Raw genomic sequence first — 22,530 nt, forward strand, 5'->3', positions numbered from 1 at the left:
TCAGCCTTCCATCCTTCCGAGGTGGGTGAAATGAGGACCCAGACTGTGGGGGCAATATGCTGACTCTGTAAACCGCTTAGAGAGGGCTGAAAGCCCTATGAAGTGGTATATAAGTCTAACTGCTATTGCTATTGCTAACACTTCCAGGATCCTTCCAGGAAATGTTGTGATGGGTGTGGGTCCGGGCCTGCTCATCTTTGCACACGTTCAGTTTCGTAATCGATGAACTATTGCTTTAGAAACGTGTTTTTCAACCTTGGTGACTTTAAGGTATGTGGACTGCAACTCCCAGCATTCCCCAGCCAACTGTGTTGCCAAGATTGGGAAGAAGAGAAGCCAATTTCCCTTCCTCCTGCCCTTCCCTCAGCCCAGCCACGCTCCATAAACAAAGACACATTCATCTGGGTGGAAGGTCAAGATGGCTCCTTTTATTGCTATGTTCCATGACAGAGCGAGCATACCCCCCCCCACACACGCATACATACTGTACACAGAAAATAATTACAGACAATATATATATATAACCCGCACTTGATTACAGAGGAATGGGATTTGAAGACGTTTTGCAATATGCCTGGCACTGAGCTAATACTGGCAATTGGGATTAAAGCTGCAATGTTGGAAGACCGGGACACAAGGTGTGCGTGTGTGCGTGTGCATGCATGTACGCGCCCTGATGTGCGTGTCTGTGATGAATGTCATCTCCCAGAGCATAGTTGGCCTTGAGCAGAGGCTGAATGATTTGCCATTTCTCCCTCCGCTTGCAAAATGGAAAACAGGGTATGGCATTTGCAAGGGCTGGGAGTGCTTCAATGGCAGCAGCCGATGGTTCTGGAAATCCTTTGCTTTGGACCAGACTATGGGGGCAGGTCTCACACTTTTGCACACGGATGCTGGTGGAAGTGGTCAGAAATCTACGTTTTATTTTACTCCCGGAACTCATATTCATTGAGGGTCTTTCATCGGAATGCTCTAATGCTGTTTCATTGCTTCTATCCGCATTTAAGATTCGACAGTAATGGATTCTTGGTTACATTTCCCAGCCCTGGCTGGCAAATTAATACAAGGAAGATGAAAAGGGTGTAAAAAAAAAATCTGTACCAAGATGGATCTGTGTCAGAACAGCAGGGCAGGAATTTCCCAGGCAAAAGCAACAAACAGAAGACTACCGAAGACTACCGAGATCACTGACCAAGACCTGTAAATTCCTTGTCAATTGTTAGTTGAAGAAGGCAACTAAGAGTATCATCTCATCAGGGTTTGTTTTGCTCTGGGACAAAACCTCCATGGCCTTATTTTGGCAAACTGTCAGTAGCCAATGGCCTTCAACAAACCAATGGAAATCTTGTTGGCTTTCAGCTCTCTATCAATAGCCTAACCTAGGACAGTGGTCTCCAACCTTGGCAACTTTAAGATCTGTGGACTTCAACTCCCAGAGTTCCTCAGCCAGCTTTGCTTCAACTTCAACTCTGGGAGTTGAAGTTGAAGATGAGTTGAACTCAACTCTGGGAGTTGAAGTCCACAGATCTTAAAGTTGTCAAGGTTGGAGACCACTGTCCTAGGACACCATTCTGATTTGTGGCTTGGGTGTTTGGGATGAGGCGTGGGAACTGACTGCCTCAGAGGGTGAGAAGGCCTGGCAGTGCTACTTAGGGAGGCAAATGTGGGGAAGAGGTGAGGGAGGAGGAAAGGGCTGGTTAAAGGTGTGAGCGAAAAATCTGAGCCTCACAATCTAGAGCCTCACTGCTAACACAGCTGGATGGAGAGATGTTAAAATGAAGTAGGAAAAAGTGATGGTGGGAGAAACCCTGCAATGAAGTTAAAAGCTTTCTGGGCAGGCACAGGTCAAAATCATCAAGCAGCAGCCATCGCTTTCCTCTTCCTGCTTCCCACCCTCCTTTCCTAAAAACTCTTAGTCACTGAGTAGGCAGTAAAGGCGTTAGAAAGGGCAAAGATTTGTGAACTATGGCACTTGGCAATCTCTGCCATCGAGCTGACACATCTACAATGGGAATAGAGTCTGCGGGGCATAAATATCCAAGGAAGAAGTTAAGGTGTGGACAGCTGCCCTTGGACACTGATGATGATGATGATGATGATGATTATTATTATTATTATTTCTGTCGAGGCAACATGGCCTCCTCACCTGGTGGCCATTTCATGGGTTTTCCTATCGTTTCTTTCCTGCAGAGCCCCTTCGTTAATTAATGTTTTCTTTAGCCCAATGTGCCTGCTTGTGGTCATCAATATTTTAAAAATGTTTTTGGTGTGTTTTAAAGGCGAAGGCAAATTCTCGAAAAGAAAGAAGACAGTAGCTCTTGTGTGCAAAAGGATGAAAGGGGGCCTTTGTTATTGAGGAGTAGCCACAAGCAGGAGGAGGAATAGTCCTGCAAAGGTTAACTTCGGGGAGGGATGTGAAGCTGCGGCTGAAAACAACACGCTCCCTAAAGGGGATTTTAGTTACTGTGTTCTGCATCAGTAGGAAATGGAAGAAAAACATACTGAAAGATGGCCTTTCAGTCTTAATACTGAGTCACAAATTTATTTTTGCTTACAAGGTAATGCGGTTCCCCAAAAATGACACCTATATGGAGATCTTGGTAATATGCACGCTAACAGTTAAACTGAATAAATCAAAAGAGTCAGGGATCTGTTGGAAGCAGCTGGAAGAAATGTGGGCAAGAGCTCCAATGAAAATGCCCATTTTCCCCGAAGAGATAAACTGAGGAAGAATTCAGATGGAACATTAGCTGCATACAGCCAAAAATGACCAAAGCAGCATAAAAACCTCCACAATGCATTTTTTTTAAAAAAGAAAACAACGTGAAACGCTTGCAGATTGTCATATTTAACAACTGCACGTGGACACTCTGAACCGAGCATTATGAAAAATAGGTTTGTTTATTAGGTATGATGCTGTATTGGCATCTTGCATAGTGTTTCTGACTTGCAAATAAACATAATTAATTTAAGGAGTTCTGCTGGATTTGATCTGGTATCCATGCAACCCGAGGATTTTGTTTGTAGTGGCAACCAGCTCTGAAGCTTTCAAGGGATTCACAAATCAAGCAAGAGAGTCTCTCTCTCTCCCCCTCCCACACCATAGGTTTTCCACAGCAGCTGATGTTCAAAGGTACACAATAACTGGCTATGGAGGCTCTATTTAGCTTTTCAGGCAGGCATTTTGTCATGCCTGGCTTGGTGATTGACACTTGTTCTGTGAAGCAGCAGTTAAACACGTCAGAAGCCTTAAAACCGACCACACCAGAAAACAGTATTAGGTACAGACAATACAAATTACATGCAGCAGATGAAATGAATCACATAATTCTTAGTTAATGCAGATCAGTTCAACCCTCCCTCTGCCAGATCTTGCTCGTTTCCCCCCCAAATCGCTGCTTATTGGTTACATGATCATCCTACACACTAATCCTAAAATTTCAAAAGCATCCAGATCCCTATTTCATGAGGTTGGATTGTTATTTTAAACAAATATAGACAAAATATTTATAACTTTTGTCACAAAATAAAATTCTGTAATTTCTTCCCTATTCACCCCTTTTTTTGTACAATCTGCAGAAATGTAAGAAAATTAAATATTTCTATTTCTTGTATAAGTGCTCCTTTTTAAAAATAGACAAGTATGAAGCTCTCTACGACAGTTAAGGATCAGTTTCTCTTGGATATTTAGATATGCGAATAATTGTATATTTACACAACACACTTCTTCTTCCTTAGAAAATGTGCAAATAAAAAAACTAGTGAAGATTTACCGGGAGTTGCATAAAAAGCATTACAGCAGCCTTCCTGAATTTGGTGCTTTCAACAAAGAGGCTATTCCCAGCCAGCACAATTATTAATTGCACTGGCTAAGAAACCTGGGTGATGTCCATCACCTCTGTCAAAGGGCACCAGGTTGACAAAGAATGGCATAAAGCAATGTTTTCAAACTTGGCCACCTTAAGAGGTGTGGACTTCAACTCCCAGAATTCCAGAGTCAGCATGGGTCATAGTCACCTCTTAAAATGGGCAAATTTGAGAAACACTGGCATAGGGGGCACCAGTGAATTGATGCCAAGTAGTGGTGGGGGGATCCGTGGCCTTTCAAATGTTCTTAGACTTCAAATTCCATCGTTTTCACGATATACGGCCAAGGATGACGGGAACTGTAGTCTAATAACACCTGCATATCCAACGGCTGTTCTGCCTTTGACATGGAAGCAGACTTTGGCAAGATTTATTCAGGAAGATTGGGGGGGGGGGGGGTTGGATTCTAATTCAGGCTACAAATCCTACAGAACCCCCTGGACTCTTTTCCTAATACTTCTACGGAGAATTGTCATGCGCCTTCTCTCCCCAATGCCCCCCAACCCAGAAGGGTTAATTCCTGCTAATCGCAGAAAACACTGCTACACCATTTCACAAAGTTGGGTTTAATGCTTTCGGAAGCCAGGGGTTGATGAGGCAGCACAATGGCAACATAGGAGGCACTTGAAACATTGTGTTGTCCACCTCGGTGGGGAGGGGGAGAGAGGATCTGTAAAATGCAAGACATTTCAGGAAAGGGCACACCCCCCCCCCCCCAATTCTCATTTTGGGCAAATTTGTAATACTATGAAACTCGTTAATACTGTGAAACGCATTATGTGGCCTTATTACAGAGGGTTCCCATGATTCAAGTTATTTGGTTGGTTTGACACCTAGTTTGGCAAGGGGTGGGAGGCAGGGGGTGGAATGCTTACCGGTTTGAACCGGTTCGCCTGGACTGGTTAAAAAAAAAAGTCTGCTACAGGTTCGCCTGGACTTACTAAAAAATGCTACCCATTCGCCTGAATTGGTAGTTCCGAAGATCAGCTGTGTGGCACAGCTGATCGTTGGAAATACTGGTTTGTCCGAACAGGTAGCATTTTTTTACTACTAATTCAGCCAAATGGCGCACATGCCGGCAAAGCGAACCGGTAGCAGACTTCAGAGCATTTCACCCCTGGTGGGAGGGTTGGGGAGAGAAAGACTTTTAGGGCCCATTATTGATAAAGACAGACCAAGAGGGCTGCCATTTTGGCATGAGGGGAGCGTCACCCTCCTAGATACGGGGAGAGGGCACGAAAAAAACGAGAGACGCTGCTTTAGTGTAAGTGGGACAGAACGGAGAATAAAGTCCCCAATGCTAATTGCAATGGCTCTTTATGTCTCCTGCTGTCTGTAGTAGTAGGCGCCCGGGGACCTGGGTTCTCAGCAGCTTCCTTTCGAAGCCTTCTTGCTTCTGCTAAGTGCCAGACTCTGCTTCCTTGACAAAACCAGAGACGGGGGCCAGCTATACAGCCCCCTCTAACCTGATCAACACCCCCCCCCCACCTTAAGCAAGGAATAAAAGTGCAGTGCTCTGTATCCCAAAGCAGTCATCCACTGAATGGGAACGAATCTGTGTTCCATGCATTTGGCTAAAGATATATATATATATATATATCTGGTTGTGTGTGTATGTGTATATATATATATATATATATTTATAATGTATATAGAAATTTAAAATATTTCATCTTTTAAAAAATAACTTCTTTGTTTTAAAAAAATGTAAATCTAAGGCTCTCTTCCCCTCCCCCCTTCCCTCCCCCCCCCACCCCTATGGCCTTTAATACTCCACCTTCTGATCAAAGATCGGAGGGAACTAATGAATCCACCTCTCAGCCGTTCTGATGCTTGAGAGGGAAAGGTGGAGATGGATAAAGAATCCCTAATACCTCTTCCCCACAGGTAGGGAGCACTCCCCCCCGCCAACGTCAAAGATGGAATCCTTTCCCCGCCTCCTCCATTGGCGGACCAGGGCAGAGCGGCATGGAGACAGGGCCTCTCTTGCAGCGGGGGAGCGTTGGTCACATGACGCTCTCCAAGATGACCACTTTGGAGCCCCCATCCAGGACAGGGGAGAGGGTGGTCAGAGCATCTGTCTCGGTCACCTTGTACTCTAGATGATGCAAAGCCCAGACTGGCTGGGTGAGATGGCGCCAGCGCTGCGAAGAAGCAGAGGAAGAAAGGTGGGGATCAGACCAAACTCCAGAAACCCCGTTTCCCCTGCGGTTGTGATTTGCTTTCCCCTCCTCCCAGCCTCCCACAGAGAGACACATCTCATCCTTGTGATTCATTCATATCAACCCCACCTTCTCTCTCTCCTTCTCTTTTTTTCAAACATAAAAGTAAAGGTTCCCCTCGAACATATGTGTTAGTCAGTGGTGGGGATTCAAATAATTTAACAACTGGTTCTCTGCCCTAAGGACCATCTGGGTAGGTGGGGCTCGGTGGTCATGTGACTGGGTGGGTGTGGCCAACTCAATGTCACTCATGTCGATGGGCGTTTCGTCTTAGCTGTTACAACGGAATAAGGGTGAACCAGAGAGGCAGTTTCTGTAAGCAGGGCAACAAAGATTAGGCTAGAAACAACACCAGAATGTTTCCTTCCTGCCTTCCTTACAGGATTAGCCCTGTAAAGTGGGGAAAAAACAAAAGGAGATTTCTTCCAACAACTGGTTCTCTGAACTACTTAGAAAGTTACCAACCGGTTCTCCCGAATAGGTGCGAATTGGCTGAATCCCATCACTGGGTCACGTGATCACCATTTGTAACCTTTTCAGTCACCTTCCAACAAGGCAAGCCAAGTCAATGGGGGAAGCCAGGTTTGCTTAATGGCTTAATTAATTGTGGTTGTAAGTTGAGGGCTACCTGTAAAAGATGGCCTGGAAGGCTCTCACACCCAGGAACAAGGCACCAGCACAGCGCAACCAACAACAGCTGCAACAGCCAAAGGGTGTCAGGGCATAAGGGTCTCCAGCCAAAGGAGAGAAGAGATGGGTTGCTCCCTGGCTTCCTTGGGCAAATGCTAGCATAGGCATTGCCATGCATGCCTATGTTCTCAGCTCTGGCAGGTGGGAATGCCAAGGCTTAGGGTCCTAGGTGTGGTTTCAGCGCATGCCTACAATCTTGATATTCCTAATGCTCCCATCCATGTTTGGTGCAGATGATGGCCAGAGGGTGGCAGTAGCAAACTCTGTTTCCTGCTGTTGTTTCCTGGAAGACCCTTTGAGCTGGAAAGGGTCTCCCCCAGCCGTGCGTCAGAGGTGGGTTCCTACCAGTTCGCACCTATTCGGTAGAACCGGTTCGTCAAATCTACCGAACCGGTTAGAAGAGGTTCCACCAGTGGACCCGGAAAGCAGGCCACACCTACAGAAGAGGTTCCAAACTTTTTTTGAAACCCACCACTGGCAAGGATCTTGTAACTTGACAGCTTTAAGATCTGCATGCTTCAATGCCAGAGTTTCTGAATAGCTACTTGGACCGACCTAAGTACTAATTCATAATTTCATATCCGGTCACATGGGTGGCAAGCCACTCCCATCCGGTCACATGGGTGGCAAGCCACTCCCATCCAGTCACATGGGTGGCAAGCCACTCCCATCCAGTCACATGGGTGGCAAGCCACCCCCATCCAGTCACATGGGTGGCAAGCCACTCCCACAAAGGAGGCCACACCCACAGAGTAGGTTCCAACAATTTTTGAAACCCACCACTGCCATGCGTAGAGGTTTCAGCCCCAGGATCTGCAACCCACCCTTCTGTTCTTGTAATGTGGGAGAGAGAGAGAGAGAGAGCCTCACCTCAGCCAGCGTTCCCTTGGCACGGATGAATTTGTAGAGAGCAAAAAGAGGGACACACAACATGGAAGATAGTGCAAAGCCCCAGCCAATGGCTTCTCCCCACCAGGGGTAAACGTAGGAGTTGTTGTAGATCAATGGCTTGTAGTAGGCAACGTTGAAGAAAAAAATACCCTGCAAATGAATTACCAATGGGTTAAAACATGCCAGTTCTTCTTCCTCTACCCACTTTGCAGCCCTACAGCAGTTGATATCCTTCTAGTGCGTCCCAGATATGACAACATTACTTATACTTGCTTAACCTCTTTTTCTTTTTTTGCTTCCTTTAAAGAGAGAGAACCACTGTCTTTGGTCCTTTTTTTTTTTTTTGGACATCTTAAGCATTCTCAGAGAAACAATCTTTCTACAGCTGTCTTTCCCCAAGTGAGCTGAACTCCAATCCCCAGAACTCAAGCTTTATTGTCATTTATTGCCATTTGTATGCCGCCCACTCCCTAGGGACTCTGGGCGGCTTACAGAGAAGATAAGGGGACATATAAATTTAAAAATAAACATACAATTTTTAAAAACTACACATCATGCGAACTGTTTAGAGTGGGGCTGGATAATAATCAACAGCCCCAGGCCTGCCGGAACAGCCAGGTCTTCATAGCTTTATGGAAGGCCGGAAGCGTGGCACGACAAAACCGCGCTCGACTAAAGCGCGCCCGATTAAATCGCGTCGCTGACATCATCAACAGGGCGACAACAGCGAGCGGGGAGAAAGAAGGGCGCTTTAAATAGCACTTTAAAAGCAAGCCGATTCAAGTTAAGGTAAGGGTTAGCTTTAGGGTTAGGTTAAGGGTTAGGGTTAGGGTTAGGTTTAGGGTTAGGTTAAGGGTTAGGATTAGGTTTAGGGTTAGGTTAAGGGTTAGGTTTAGGGTTAGGTTTAGGGGGGTTAGGTTTAGGATTAGGTTTAGGGGGGTTAGGTTTAAGGGTTAATTTTAGGTTTAGCGTTTACAGCGTGCTTCTGTCTCCGCGCTGTTGTCGCCCTGTGATGACATCAGCTACGCAGTTTCGTCGAGCGCGCTTTAGTCGAACGCGGTTTTGTGGTGGAACCGGCCGGAAGAGTAGTGAGGGTCCGGATCTCTACAGGGAGGTCATTCCATAGGGCCGGGGCAGCAACAGAGAAGGTCCTCCCCCGGGGAACCGCCAACCGACATTGACCGGCCGATGGCACCCGGAGGAGGCCCAATCTGTGCGATCTTATTGGTTGTTGGGAGGTGAATGGTCTCTCAGGTAGCCAGGTCCTAAACCATGTAGGGCTTTAAAAGTAACGACTAGCACCTTGAACTCCTAGTAAGCCTGTCAATACTCAACACTGTTTGACTTCTTTATTTTACAGGCAATGCTGCCTTGCCGTCCTCACAGCTATCTCTACAAAGGTGGGTTCCTACCAGTTCGCACCTATTTGGTAGAGCCGGTTCGTCAAATCTACCGAACCGGTTAGAAGAGGTTCCACCAGTGGACCCGGAAAGCAGGCCACACGTACAGAAGAGGCTCCAAAATTTTTTGAAACCAACCACTGGTCCTACATTATTATTCTACACTATCATGCTCATATTTATAAAACTCAGTGCCTCTGTGAAAGGTAAGGATGACTACTGCGTTTGTGGTGCAATCAGAACATTGCGTGTGTTGAAGTTGTTTTAACGCAAACCAAAGATGCCTTTTAAAAAACAAGTTTACATCCTATTCTTATGCAGGCCAGTGCTGTGTGTGAGGTAATTTAAGGTGGTTCTGACAAGTGTCGTCGGCATCTTCATATCCGGTCACATGGGTGGCAAGCCACTCCCATCCGGTCACATGGGCGGCAAGCCACTCCCACAAAGGAGGCCACACCCACAGAGTAGGTTCAAACAATTTTTGAAACCCACCACTGTATCTCTACCTCGGCAGCTGCTTCTGACAGCAGCAGCATCTTTCGGAAACGAGGGAGGAACAAGATGCTGGCAGATGCTCCCTGGAGAGGGTAGCAGTTTATGTGTGCTTGGCATTTTGAATGAGAGTTGCATCTGGGATATGTTAGGCCCACGTTGATATTTCTGGGGGAAAGCAATGGGCCTTATGCCTGATTTGCAGCTCTGCAGACTGCGTAGGCACTCGGCTGGGATGCCAATGCTGCCATTCCTTCTGATTGGTTCTAAAAAAAGCAAATTTTCACATCGGAGAGAAGTGGAAACCTCAGCCAAAGTAGCCTAGGGGCACCATATACCATTGAGCTGGCACAGCTGGTTTGATTACTTTTTAAAAAGAAAAAAGAAAACCAAAGGAAGGGAAGGAGCTTTAAAGGGGCATGAAGGTAGTCATTAAAGAAAGGCCATGTAAAGGAATTTAGAGTGATCTTGGGAAAGATATCAGAGAGCCATTAAAGGGGAAAGGAAGGAATGAGTAATTAAAGGGGGTTAGGTGGGGGTTTGGAGAAGAGATTACACAATCCTGGGACAGAGGACTGGGCCCAACCCTGAGGACTTTCAGGAAGGCGTAAAGTATTATAATAGCAATAGCAATAGCAGTTAGACTTATATACCTCTTCATAGGGCTTTCAGCCCTCTCTAAGCGGTTTTACAGAGTCAGCATATTGCCCCCAACAACAATCCGGGTCCTCATTTTACCCACCTCGGAAGGATGGAAGGCTGAGTCAACCCTGAGCCGGTGAGATTTGAACAGCCGAACTGCTGAATTGCAGTCAGCTGAAGTAGCCTGCAGTGCTGCACTCTAACCACTGCTCCACCTCGGCTCTTTATTATAAAAGTATAAAAGAAATGGCTCTTTCCCTAGGATCTGGGGTCAGACAAGTAGATTCCCACTTGTTGAAAAGTGGTATATTTTAGTCTTGATTTCTTTATCGACCTATTTATATAGGTGGCCATCTCACCAAAAGTAATTTTGGGCCGCGCATAACCATAGTCCCGATCCAGTGGTGGGTTGCTAGCCCGTGACCCGACAAATGCACGCACGACAAAAGCGCGCCGCCAAAACCGTGGTGAGAACACCGCGATGTCATAAACGCGCCGACAAAACCGCGCCGACAAAAGCGCGATTTAAGTTAAGGTAAGGGTTAGGTTTAGGGTTAGGGTTAGGATTAGGGTTAGGGTTATTAGGTTGTTATTACTTGTTTGTTGAAGGCGCGCTTTAGTCGGCGCGCTGTTGTCGGTGCGCTTCTGCCCACATTCGTCGGCGTGATTTCGACCTCGCGGTTTTCTCACCGCGGTTTTGTCGGCGCGCTTTTCTCGAGCGCGCATTTGTCGGTGAACCTTGCTAGCCAGCTTACTACCAGTTTGCTTGTGCTCGCGCGGAGAAGTGTCTGGGTGGGTGGGCAGAGCCTCCCGCCACCACCACTATTGGTTTGGCCGAACCGGGCCAAACCGGGGAGCAACCCACCTTTGTCCTGATCACCATTTAATGGTGTTAGTTTATTTCAGGAGTATGTGTTATTTTTCATGCTTTTGGGTGCTGCCCAGGGATTTTGACTTGGCTGGCCTTTTGCAAGTCCTAAATATATAAATAAATAACTGGAAGCATTGGGGGGGGGCGGAGAGAATTATAAGTAACTTTGCCTTGATTTTGTTTTATATATATATATAATATATGACGGGACAGAGAGAAACTTGAGACAGAGTCTCAATTGTGAGATTCTCTTATTCCACCTCACTACAATAATGATAACCAATCCCTGCCAATTTCTCAACTTGATCTACCTTGGAAGGCTCACAGGCAGCCCCCCATCCAAAGCTGGAAAGGCTTCGACTTGATGATTCTAGTTCTTTATGCTGGTCCTTCCTGGTTATTCCCCCCCCCCCCCCCTGCCATCACCCCAGAGACCGAGCAGATTTTCCCCTAATGAATTTCTGCATGTTACATACCTGGATGGAATTAGGGGCATGTACAGTTTTCCTTTTTTTCTTTTTTTTTCTGGGCTTGTGGAGAAAACTAGCTTTGAGAGACAATTTGGTCCAATGATTAAGGTGCCAGGTTAGAAACCGTGAGTTCTCATCCCACCTTAGGCATGGAAAGCCGGCTGGGTGATTTGGGCCCAGTCTTACTCCTTTATCCCAGGATGTCAGGTTTGGGCAGCACACAGACAATCCCTGTTGCAATCATTGGATCAAATAATTTAACAACCGGTTCTCTGTCCTAATGACCAGGTGGGTAGGCGGGGCTTAGTGGCTATGTGACCATGTGGGCGTGGCCAACTCAACATCACTCAGGTCGATGGGCGCTTCGCCTTAGCTGTTACGATGTAATAAGGGTTAACTGGAGAGGCAGTTTCTGTAAACAGGGCAATAAAGATTAGGGTAGAAACAACACCAGAATGTTTCCTTCCTGCCTTCCTTCCAGGATTAGCCCTGTAAAGCGGGGGGGGAAAAAAGATTTCTTCCAACAACCGGTTCTCTGAACCTCTTAGAAAGTTAAGAACCGGTTCTCCCGAATAGGTGCGAACTGGCTCAATCCCACCACTGCATTGGGTCAACACTTATTTGATCCAAAAAAGCAGGCCTTGCAGTGGTGAGAAAATTCTAGGAACTAAACAATAATGTACCAAAATCTAACTTTTCTACCCACTTCTCCCCCCCCCCCTAAGAATCCTCAAGAGTGCCACCCTCCCCCCCCCCCGTCAAATTACCAGGCAGATGAGAGGAGTTATGACCATCCAGCACCACTTCATCCAAGGAAAGGGCCGATACCCAATCATGCAGGCAATGTCATCCATGAAACGGTCAGCCCCTGGGAGGAGATGGGAAGCAGGGAAAGAGTGAGAGGCTTCTGAGAATGGAAGAGGAACTTTGCTCGGCCAGACCAGAGAGGGATATCAGAAAGGCTGCTTCGGACATTAGTGGGCCTGCTTGAAACATGAGTGTCTTGGATCTTGCATGACCAGAGAACTTCCTGGGTGTTTATACAACCTGCATGCTTGTCCTCCCTGCAAAGCTACTCTTAGGAATAATTTCGGAAGTGTGAAGAGGTATAGTATCCATCCAGCTTCCTTATTCCTGACAGTGGCTAACTGGGGCTAAGCGAGGTACTAGAATCCCTGTGAGACAAGGCTGAAAGGGTCCTTCGCAGGTTCCACCACAAAACCGCGGTAGACTAAAGCGCGCTCGACGAAAGCACATACGTGACGTCATCACAGCGTGACGAAAACAGCACGCTGTGAGCGGTAAACTTAAAATTAACGCGTAAATCTAAACCTAACCCCCCCAAACCTAACCCTAAACCTAACCCTAACCCTTAACCTAACGCTAAACCTAACGCTAACCCTTAACCTAACCCTAACGCTTAACGTAACCATAAACCTAACCCTAACCCTTAACCTAACCCTAACCCTAACCCTAAACCTAACCCTTACCTTTATGTGAATCGGCTTGCTTTAATTTTATTTTAATTTTAATTTAATTTATTTTTAATTTTGTCGCGCTGCTGATGATGTCACACATACGAGCTTTAATCGGGCGCGCTTTAGTGGACCGCGGTTTTGTCGTGCCACACCTTCGCGTCTTCAGGTGAAGCTTCCTGCAGACCTCTGCCTCACCTCAGCATCCCGGCCTCTCTGCTCCGCCTCGCCTAGTGACGGCAGATTAAATGGGGATCTTTCAAGGACACATCTGTGCCTCAGCAGCCCAGAAAGGAAGCGAAAAACAGAGGTGCCCTTGATTGAGGAATGCCCGGAGCAGAATGTCTGAAGTCCAACCTTTAACCACATTAGTTACGTACACAAGTTCACACCTCTTTTTTACCCCTGACAAATTAAACTGAAATAACACCTTCTGTTGGCTTTGAGCACCACAGTGAGAGAGGGAACGTGGCTAGTGTTGTTGTTTTTTAAATGCTGCTATGTTCTCAATTATTAGCCAGAGGCTGTGCTGGCTGGAGAATTCTGGGAGTTGAAGTCCACAAGTCTTAAAAGTTGTCAAGTTTGAAGGCCTCTGTATTAGGTTTAAAAAAAATGGCGTAATGGGAAGATCTTTTGCCTCTTCCAATATCTGCTATGCTTGGAATCTAAAACGGCATTACTATCATCAGCTCCAAGCCTGGAAAGTGATAATTAAAAATGAGGTGCATGTGTCATGCTAAGTAAGGTTTGCCTCCCTGCTGGAGCAAGTACTGACAGGGTGAAAGAGGGGGGGAAAAAACCACCTCTTAATTATTCTTTGGCCATGCGAGGGAGGGTGAATGCGGCAGGGATCTCAGATGCTATGCTAAGCCATGCTTGATTGCTATTTGGAGGGGAGATCTGAGCCTCAGAAAAAGGCAACAGCATCTTGCTTCTCTGACGTTGCAAGAAAATTCCAGGGATGTATTCCCCAAAAGTCATGCTCGGCTTAAGGAGTCTGAGCAACTGATCACATGGCACATGACTTTCCTACCTCAGAGTAAAAATGTGCATGGATGAATGGTGGTAAATACAATTCCCTGTTTTTCTTAAGGGTAGAATAATCTGGCTTTTCCACATGAGGTTCTCTCCAATAAAGGAGAATATTCGTAGCTGAGGGTTGAAATGAGGGGCCCTTGGTGCTCTCTGACAACCAAACTCAGAAAGCACCAAGATTTTTTTCCCCTCCAAATGTGGAGAAATTTCCTAATTCCTCCGTGCATCGCTGGGAGTTTCAAATGGCAAATCCAGGACTGTTTTGTCACAGCACATGCCCTTAAAATACTCCATGCTTAATGACTTTGTCCCTCAGGCCTGCTGATGAAATGCATTGCTCGGTTACACAATGTGTAGTTCCAGATTGCTGTGAGGTCCAAAGAGCACTCTTCAGCAGGCAGAGTAGACAAAATGAGGCCCCTTAATGAAAATGGGCATTTGGGTCGGCCCAATTATTTTATACGCACTCCAGATGCCAAATAAGCCAGAGCAGCTTTCAAGGCCACGAGAGGAAGTGCCTCAAGATAGATAGAACTTGGACTAAGGTGTTTCCAAATTGGCTCCAGTGCTCATAAACCAGATGGGTCCCATGATCCCATAGCCCAGTGCTCATAACCATCAAGGACAAGAGAAATTGTAATCAACCTTTAAAAAGACATGACAGAGCAGAGGTCTTCAAACTTGGCAACTTTAAGACTTGTGGACAAATGCGCTCTACTTGGGGCTGCCCCTGAAAAGTGTTCGGAGACTGAAACTGGTCCAGAATGCAGCCGCGCGAGCGATACTGGGTGTGCCAAGGTACACCCACATCACACCTATCCTCCGCGAGCTGCGCTGGCTGCCCATTGGTCTCCGGACGCGATTCAAGGTGCTGGTTATCACCTTTAAAGCCCTACATGGCCTAGGACCTGGGTACCTACGAGACCGTCTCCTGCCACATACCTCCCTTAGACCAATAAGATCGCACAGGATGGACCTTCTCCGGGGTGCCTTCAGCGGGACAATGCCGGCTGGCGGCGCCTAGGAGTAGGGCCTTCTCTGTTGCCGCTCCGGCCATATGGAACGAGCTGCCCCCAGAGATCCGGGCCCTGCCCACTCTCATGGCCTTTCGCGAAGCCATTAAAACCTGGCTTTTCCGGCAGGCCTTCTGATTGGGTGTTTGTTGCGTTTCTTTTTTTTAATTTCGTGTGTCCTATTGTTTTTAAGTTCCTTTTTGATTTCTTTTATTCTGTAAGCCGCCCGGAGTCCTTCGGGATTGGGCGGCATACAAATCAAATAAATTCAATTCAATTCAACTCCCAGAATTAGAAACAAAATTCTGGGAGTTGAAGCCCACAAGTCTTAAAGTTGCCAAGTTTGGGGACCCCTGTTATAGAGTATTAAGTGTGTGTGTGTGTGTGTGTGTGTGTGTGTGTGTGTGTGTGTGTACTCATCACACACACCTGAATCTACTGGTTTATCTGCAGAGAAGGTGTGCCATTGCCTGCAGCCTAGTCAAGGAAGTACATGCAGGACATTTCAGTCCCTGTGAAGAAGGGTTCCACCACAAAACCGCGTTCGACTAAAGGGCGCTCGACGAAACCGCGTAGCTGACGTCATCACAGCGCAACAACAGTGTGGAGAAAAAAGCACGCTGTAAACGCTGAACCTAAAATTAACCCCTAAACCTAAACCTAACCCCGCTAAACCTAATCCTAATCCTAAACCTAACCCTAAACCTAACCCTTAACCTAACCCTAAACGTAACCCTAAACCTAACCCTAAACCTAATCCTAACCCTTAACCTAACCCTAAACCTAACCCTAACCCTTAACCTAACCCTAAACCTAACCCTAAACCTAACCCTAAACCTAACCCTAAACCTAACCCTAAACCTAACCCTTACCTTAACTTGAATCGGCTTGCTTTCAAAGCGCTATTTAAAGCGCCCTTTTTTTTCTCCGCGCTCGCTGTTGTCGCCCTGTTGATGACGTCAGCGACGTGGTTTAATCGGGCGCGCTTTAGTCGAGCGCGGTTTTGTCGTGCCACGGTGAAGAAGAGCTCTGATTGCCTTGCCCTTTGCCCTTTCCATAGAAATCAAGGCGGGTTCAAGAGACGCTCTTATCATTTATCTCTTTATTATCCACATTCCACTCATAGTTACATTAAGGAAAGTGTAAAGCTGCCAACAAAGCCATTCGGGCTGTTAGCAAGGTGAGTGCCCTGGAGACTTGCTGGGGCCTGGCAAAGAGCCCGGATCCTATTCATCTCTGCCCTACTATTGGGTGATGTAAAGAGTGATTGGCAAGTAAGATGATACCACCAGCAGCCCAATTAGTCTTGCAAGTAAAACACCACACTGAGTTGGAAGGGAGGGGGGAAAAAAAATCGGTCCCCGGGATGCCAATTTTCAATGCAAGGAAGCAGGTCTCCGTGGGCGGAAGCCCTCTGCCTTTGATCATTTTATTTTAAACTTGTAAAGGACAATGAAATATGTGTGGTTTAGATTTCCAAATGTGTGATTTAGATCTCCAAGTCTTACCTTTGCCTGTCACCCAGGTCCTAAACTCACTCTATCCACTCCTTTCATGGGGAGGATAGGGAAGAGAGCTCAGTCCACACACCCCTACCCCCCCCCCATTTCTTTTAACTGTCATCTTAAGAGCCGAGGTGGCGCAGTGGTTAAATGCAGCACTGCAGGCTACTTCAGCTGACTGCAGTTCTGCAGTTCGGCTGTTCAAATCTCACCGGCTCAGGGTTGACTCAGCCTTCCATCCTTCCGAGGTGGGTAAAATGAGGACCCGGATTGTTGTTGGGGGGCGATATGCTGACTCTGTAAACCGCTTAGAGAGGGCTGAAAGCCCTAGGAAGCGGTATATAAGTCTAACTGCTATTGCTATTGCTATTATCCTACTTTAAATGTGAAAAGGGCAATTGAATTGAATTGAATTTATTGCACTTATATGCCGCCCTTTTCCCCGAAGGGGACTCAGGGCGGCTCACAATCCAAGTCAGGGAAGGGGGGTACAGATAAGGGATAAAAAAGACGAACAAAACAATACACAATTTTAAAGCACACAACAACCATACCATTCAAGGAGGGGGGCAAAAGCTCTTTAGCCCCAGGCCTGTCGGAACAGCCAGGTTTTAAGGGCTTTGCGGAAGGCCTTGAGGGTGGTGAGGGTTCGAATCTCCACGGGGAGCTCGTTCCAAAGGGCCGGAGCAGCCACAGAGAAGGCTCTCCTCCGAGTAGTCGCCAGTCGGCATTGGCCGGCGGATGGAATTCGGAGGAGGCCTAATCTGTGGGATCTAATCGGTCTATTGGAGGTAATTGGCAGCAGGCGGTCTCTCAAGTACCCAGGTCCAATACCATGAAGGGCTTTATAAGTGATGACTAGCGCCTTGAAGCGTATCCGAAGACCAATAGGCAGCCAGTGCAGCTCGTGGAGGATAGGTGTTACGTGGGTGAACCGAGGTGCACCCACGATCGCTCGCGCGGCTGCATTCTGGACAAGCTGAAGTCTCCGAATGCTCTTCAAGGGCTGCCCCATGTAGAGTACGTTGCAGTAGTGTGGTGTGGGTAAAGCCATAAGGTGCAATCCCAGAGCAAGGTGGCTGCTTTTAAGTCTCCGTGGCATGCGCGTCCCTCTTTCATGCCACCGATTAATCACTAAGCGACTTCTGAGCTGCTCAGATTAACAAGAGAGCCATCTTCTCTGAGTGGCGCCCACTAGAAGCGCTCGATGTGTTGTGCTTCTTGGCTACGAGCCCAACACGTCTCGATCGGAGCGGAGCCTTGAAAACTTTTAGCAAGGCATAACCCAAGCACCTTTCCTGTTAAAAGCTAAACGTGGGACTGCCTGTTTTACACTCTTGCCTGTTGTTTGCAAGCATACGTGCACAAGCACGCCGGTTACTAAATGTTATGTAGTAAATGATTCACTCTCAGGAGGAGGTTAAATGTCACATGGATTCCATTTGTGCTTTTGAGAATGAGAAACGATCCCCCCCACACTCTTATCCACAGTACGGATTTGTTCCAGGGCACTGACATGCTGGTTGATCTGTATCTATTGTCAACATTTGGGGCAAAACACCTCTTGTTTTGCCAGGCTTTGTCCCAGGTGATTCTTTAATAATCATGCCACTCTCTCTTACCATAAACCCAGGCGATGACCACGCACTCCCAGAAGGCCTGCCACAGTAGTGTTGTGCCACTCGCTGAATAGTAATCGAAGAGCTGGAAGACATACATGCCCCCCTAGGAGAGGGGCTGGCCGTGAGACAGCAGGATACAACAGGGCACTTTCAAAACGGCCCCCCTTGCCCGGCTCCGGGCTCCTTCTCTTTCCTACTCAGGGTACCTCCGCAAAATTAGTTCTTCTAACTCGGGTTGGTCTTCTCCCAAAACAGTTGCTAAGCACAGCAATCCACCCCCCCCCCCAAGAGACAGTAGGAGCAACATTCCTTCCTTAAACCTGCTTTATTGAACCCACTTCTGCTTCTTGAAAGAAAAGAGAAGGAAGGAAAGATGGGAGGTTCCTCGTCACAAAGGGTACAGTTCAGTGGTGGGTTTCAAAAACTGTTCAAACCTACTCTCTGGGTGTGGCCTCCTTTGTGGGAGTGGCAACTACATCACTGACTAGACCTTCACTGAGCCTCGCTCTGCATAGCTTCCCATCCCGAGAAAGTTAGCCAGGTGCTGCTGGCTACTCAGGAAGTAAAGCTGCCAAACATTCTAGCCACTGCCTTCCATAACCTGCTCAATGGGGCGAAAGAGCATGGTTAGGAGTTGCCACATATTCCTGGTCTTCCATTGCAGTGAAGAGCGTGGGAAGAGGCTCTGTCAACTGTACCAGAGGTGGGTTCCTACCAGTTCGCACCTATTCGGTAGAACTGGTTCGTCAAATCTACCAAACCGGTTAGAAGAGGTTCTAGGAATGTACTGCGATTTGAGATATCTATTAACACCACCACCCCCAAAATGGGGTTAATAGCAGTCTCAGAGTATTGTACTCACTGCAATTGATAAGATAGTTGTAATCTCTCGTATGTCACTACATTCACAACATTACCAACCAACCATTTATTTATTTAAAAGATAAATTTAAAACACTCAAAATTGTGAGGAACAAATAGGATGAACATGAAGACTTAGTACATGAGTACAGATATGACATTGCTGCCATTACCAAAACTTAGTGGGATGAAACCAGAGGTGGGTTCCTACCAGTTCACACCTATTCGGTAGAACCGGTTCATCAAATCTACCAAACCGGTTAGAAGAGGTTCCACCAGTGGACCCGGAAAGCAGGCCACACCTACAGAAGAGGCTCCAAAATTTTTTGAAACCCACCACTGGTCCTTGGATATGATTATTCTACACTATCATGCTCCTATTTATAAAACTCAGTGCCTCTGTGAAAGGTAAGGATGACTACTGCGTTTGTGGTGCAATCAGAACATTGCGTGTGTTGAAGTTGTTTTAACGCAAACCAAAGATGCCTTTTAAAAAGCAAGTTTACATCCTATTCTTATGCATGCCAGTGCTGTGTTTGAGGTAATTTAAGGTGGTTCTGACAAGTGTCGTCGGCATCTTCATATCCGGTCACATGGGCGGCAAGCCACTCCCATCCCGTCACGTGGGCGGCAAGCCACTCCCACAAAGGAGGCCACACCCACATAGTAGCTTCGAACAATTTTTGAAACCCACCACTGCTGAGAATGCCAGAAGTGGAAAGAAAAGAAGATCTAACTGGAAGGCAAATATGCTTTCTCAATCTGCTGGGCAAAATGGAGAGGTTCTATGGAGAAAGTTAGGCCACATCAGGAGTATTTCAAGGCTTCTAATCCAAATCCTTCTTACTCCCGGGACACACATTCAAAACAGCAGAAAGAGGCTTGTCCCAATACAGATGGAGCTTCAAAAAGGAATGGCAAAAAAAAAGGAGAAATCATCTACCACAAATATTCACACCCTTCTTTGCCAACGGGCACCTGAAAGTCTTAAGGAATGGCTCTTCCCAATCATTGTAATGCGAGTGCTATGCCCGAAGCAGAAGGGGAAAGAGGTGGGAGTTTCTGTCTATGGGTAGTGGTATCTAAACCTGGGAATTTTCCATAGGAGGAACAAATCACCTGGAAGTTCTAGTAAGTTAAACAGTCTCCCCCAAATGGGGTACAGTGGGTGCATGGCCGCTGTTATTAAAAACAGCCCTTTCTGTTTGAGATTCCACATAGCAGAAGCATTAGGAGCCAAGGTGGCGCAGTGGTTAAATGCAGCACTGCAGGCTGACTGCTAGATCAGCAGTTCAGCGGTTCAAATCTCACCGGCTCAGGGTTGACTCAGCCTTCCATCCTTCCGAGGTGGGTAAAATGAGGACCCGGATTGTTGTTGGGGGCGATATGCTGACTCTGTAAACCGCTTAGAGAGGGCTGAAAGCCCTATGAAGCGGTATATAAGTCTACTGTTATTGCTATTATTGCTATTGTAAGAGAGGAGCTGCTCCTCCCCAGATTTACAACCAGAGATAACATTTCACAGCATATTCTCGGTCAGCTCCCCGAAGGGACGGCAGGTATTCTCCAGCCAGGGAAGAGCAGGAGCCTCCTTCAGATTGTCTCTCTCTGTGTCCCCTTCTCTCCTCACTCCACCAATCAGGGATTGGTTCAGGCACTTTCTAGGCCATGGCAAAGCTTCAGGGATTCCCTTACACCTGTCAGCTGCTGCATCTGGGAATCCCAACGAGTCTTTTCCCCCCACTTCTTCAGGATGATGTCACGGCTCAAATACTGGCAGAGAGGGAAGAGCCTCACTAAGGGCGGAGATCTCCCTGCCCTAGAAACACAACAGTTGTGGCATTCGCCCCGATGAATGAACTTTTCAAGGCACACTTCGGGCCCAGTCATGTGCTCTGATTACAGTTAAACTCCGCTGATAAATGAATTTCTGGTTGGAAATCATCCAGGAAAGGCACTTATCTAAACAGAAGAGAACCTGCCCCAATCAACTTCTTTCACACAAGGGACCCAAACTCCATCTGCCTCAAGCTGTAAGTCCCCTATCAGTCTTAAATCACTGCTTCTTGCTGGTTGGTTTAATGAGTACCCGTTCTGCCATTAAAAGCTCACATAGCGTATTCTTTGCATGCTAACCGTTCACACAGACCCCTATCAAGAAGCAAGAGGGGAAGGAGAATTATGACATATGCCTCAGGCCGATCAAGGCTGTTTATAGATCTAGGGGGAGGAGGGGAGGGGGGAAATATAATATGTGTTAAATTTTAAAGCATGATTGCACTTGTATACTTTGGCTTTTTAATGTTAGTGTCAAAACAGAACAAACTGAATATATTGGAAGGTAATAGAAGTATACCGAAGGGAGGAGCTGAGTGAAAGAAGAAGGAGGGTGGAGAGGGTGAGAGAGAGGAGGAGGAGAAGGAAGGGAGGGAATGGATTAAGAGAGGGAGTGATAGGGTTAGGGTTAGATGGAGGGGGAGGGGAAGTAGGTGTAGAGGGGTATGAGAGAAGGAAGAATGAAAGTTGGAGGGGGATGAAAGAGGGTGTATGGTGGGCTAAGGCGGTATATTGGGTTTGTATTGTAGGGGGCATTTTCTATAAAAGTGAGGGCTGTGTTTATTACCCAATGTTATATGCCTCGGTTATGCACAGTAAACATGTGATTGTATAGAATGAAATGGAAATAAAAAGACTTGTGGACAAAGGCTGTTTATAGAACCTGCTTCTAAATCCACTGAAGAATTTATCCTGAGCTTGGCACTGAAAGGAGAGAAGAGGTTCAACAGTCACGGCTCTGTGGATGATTTAGTAGAGGACACCTAGTTAATGTAAACTCAGTGGCCAGGACATAAAGGGGGGCACATTATAAGGAAGTGAAAAAGATGAGGAGCTGCTAATTGGCATCAAGCTCCAAAATGGGGAATCTACAAAAGAGAAATTGTAGCATTTTATTTAAAACAGTAATGGGAAATCTAAGGCCTCCAAATATTGCTGCCAGCAGCCTGCTCTGCTAATGAAGTTGAAACGCCACTCCTGATCTAAGATATTTCAACAGCTATGGTGCCAAATAGAACCAGAAATATGTATGTACTATATAAATGGGAGCTCCCTGAATACAAAAAGACAAAAATTGTCGAAAGGAAGAGTTTAATCTAAAGCCAGAGAAAAGTATATAACTATCCTAACTGCAACTTGAAGCAATAGAGGTCATCCCCATTGAGTGACCACAATTGTGTAGGAACTGGTAATTTCGCTGTTAAGCAAAGCACTGCATATGTGCATATGATCTTCCTTCGGCTTTCTTTTGCTTTAAGACCAGTGAAGGTCATATATAAGATGATTGATTGTAAAGTTATTTTTTCTATCACTGTCAGAACTGCAGATGATTTACTAAACAAGACAGTCATTAAATGAGGACTGCCTATAAGTAACGAGCAAATCTTTTCAAATAAGTTTCCATTAGCAAATGCGTCTCTT

At 46.5% G+C, this 22,530-nt stretch overlaps 1 protein-coding gene across 1 annotated transcript in view; it reads right to left on the reverse strand.

The window, feature by feature from the left end:
- Window positions 1–406: 406 nt before the first annotated feature.
- Window positions 407–22,530, reverse strand: part of SLC6A8 (solute carrier family 6 member 8) — a 45,242-nt gene continuing 23,118 nt past the window's right edge. Inside the window, exons 10-13 of the mRNA XM_087710863.1 lie at window positions 18,193–18,295; window positions 12,313–12,413; window positions 7,650–7,820; window positions 407–6,011 (exon numbers count right to left, since the gene is read on the reverse strand). Of these exons, the coding sequence (XP_087566989.1) occupies window positions 5,874–6,011; window positions 7,650–7,820; window positions 12,313–12,413; window positions 18,193–18,295 (513 nt within the window). The 3' untranslated portion in view covers window positions 407–5,873. The remainder of the gene's footprint in view (window positions 6,012–7,649; window positions 7,821–12,312; window positions 12,414–18,192; window positions 18,296–22,530) is intronic.

This window comes from Thamnophis sirtalis, unplaced genomic scaffold, assembly GCF_051295495.1.
Source record: "Thamnophis sirtalis isolate CommonGarterSnake01/CBP01778 unplaced genomic scaffold, rThaSir2_p1.2 scaffold_3, whole genome shotgun sequence".
NCBI lineage: Eukaryota > Metazoa > Chordata > Lepidosauria > Squamata > Natricidae > Thamnophis > Thamnophis sirtalis.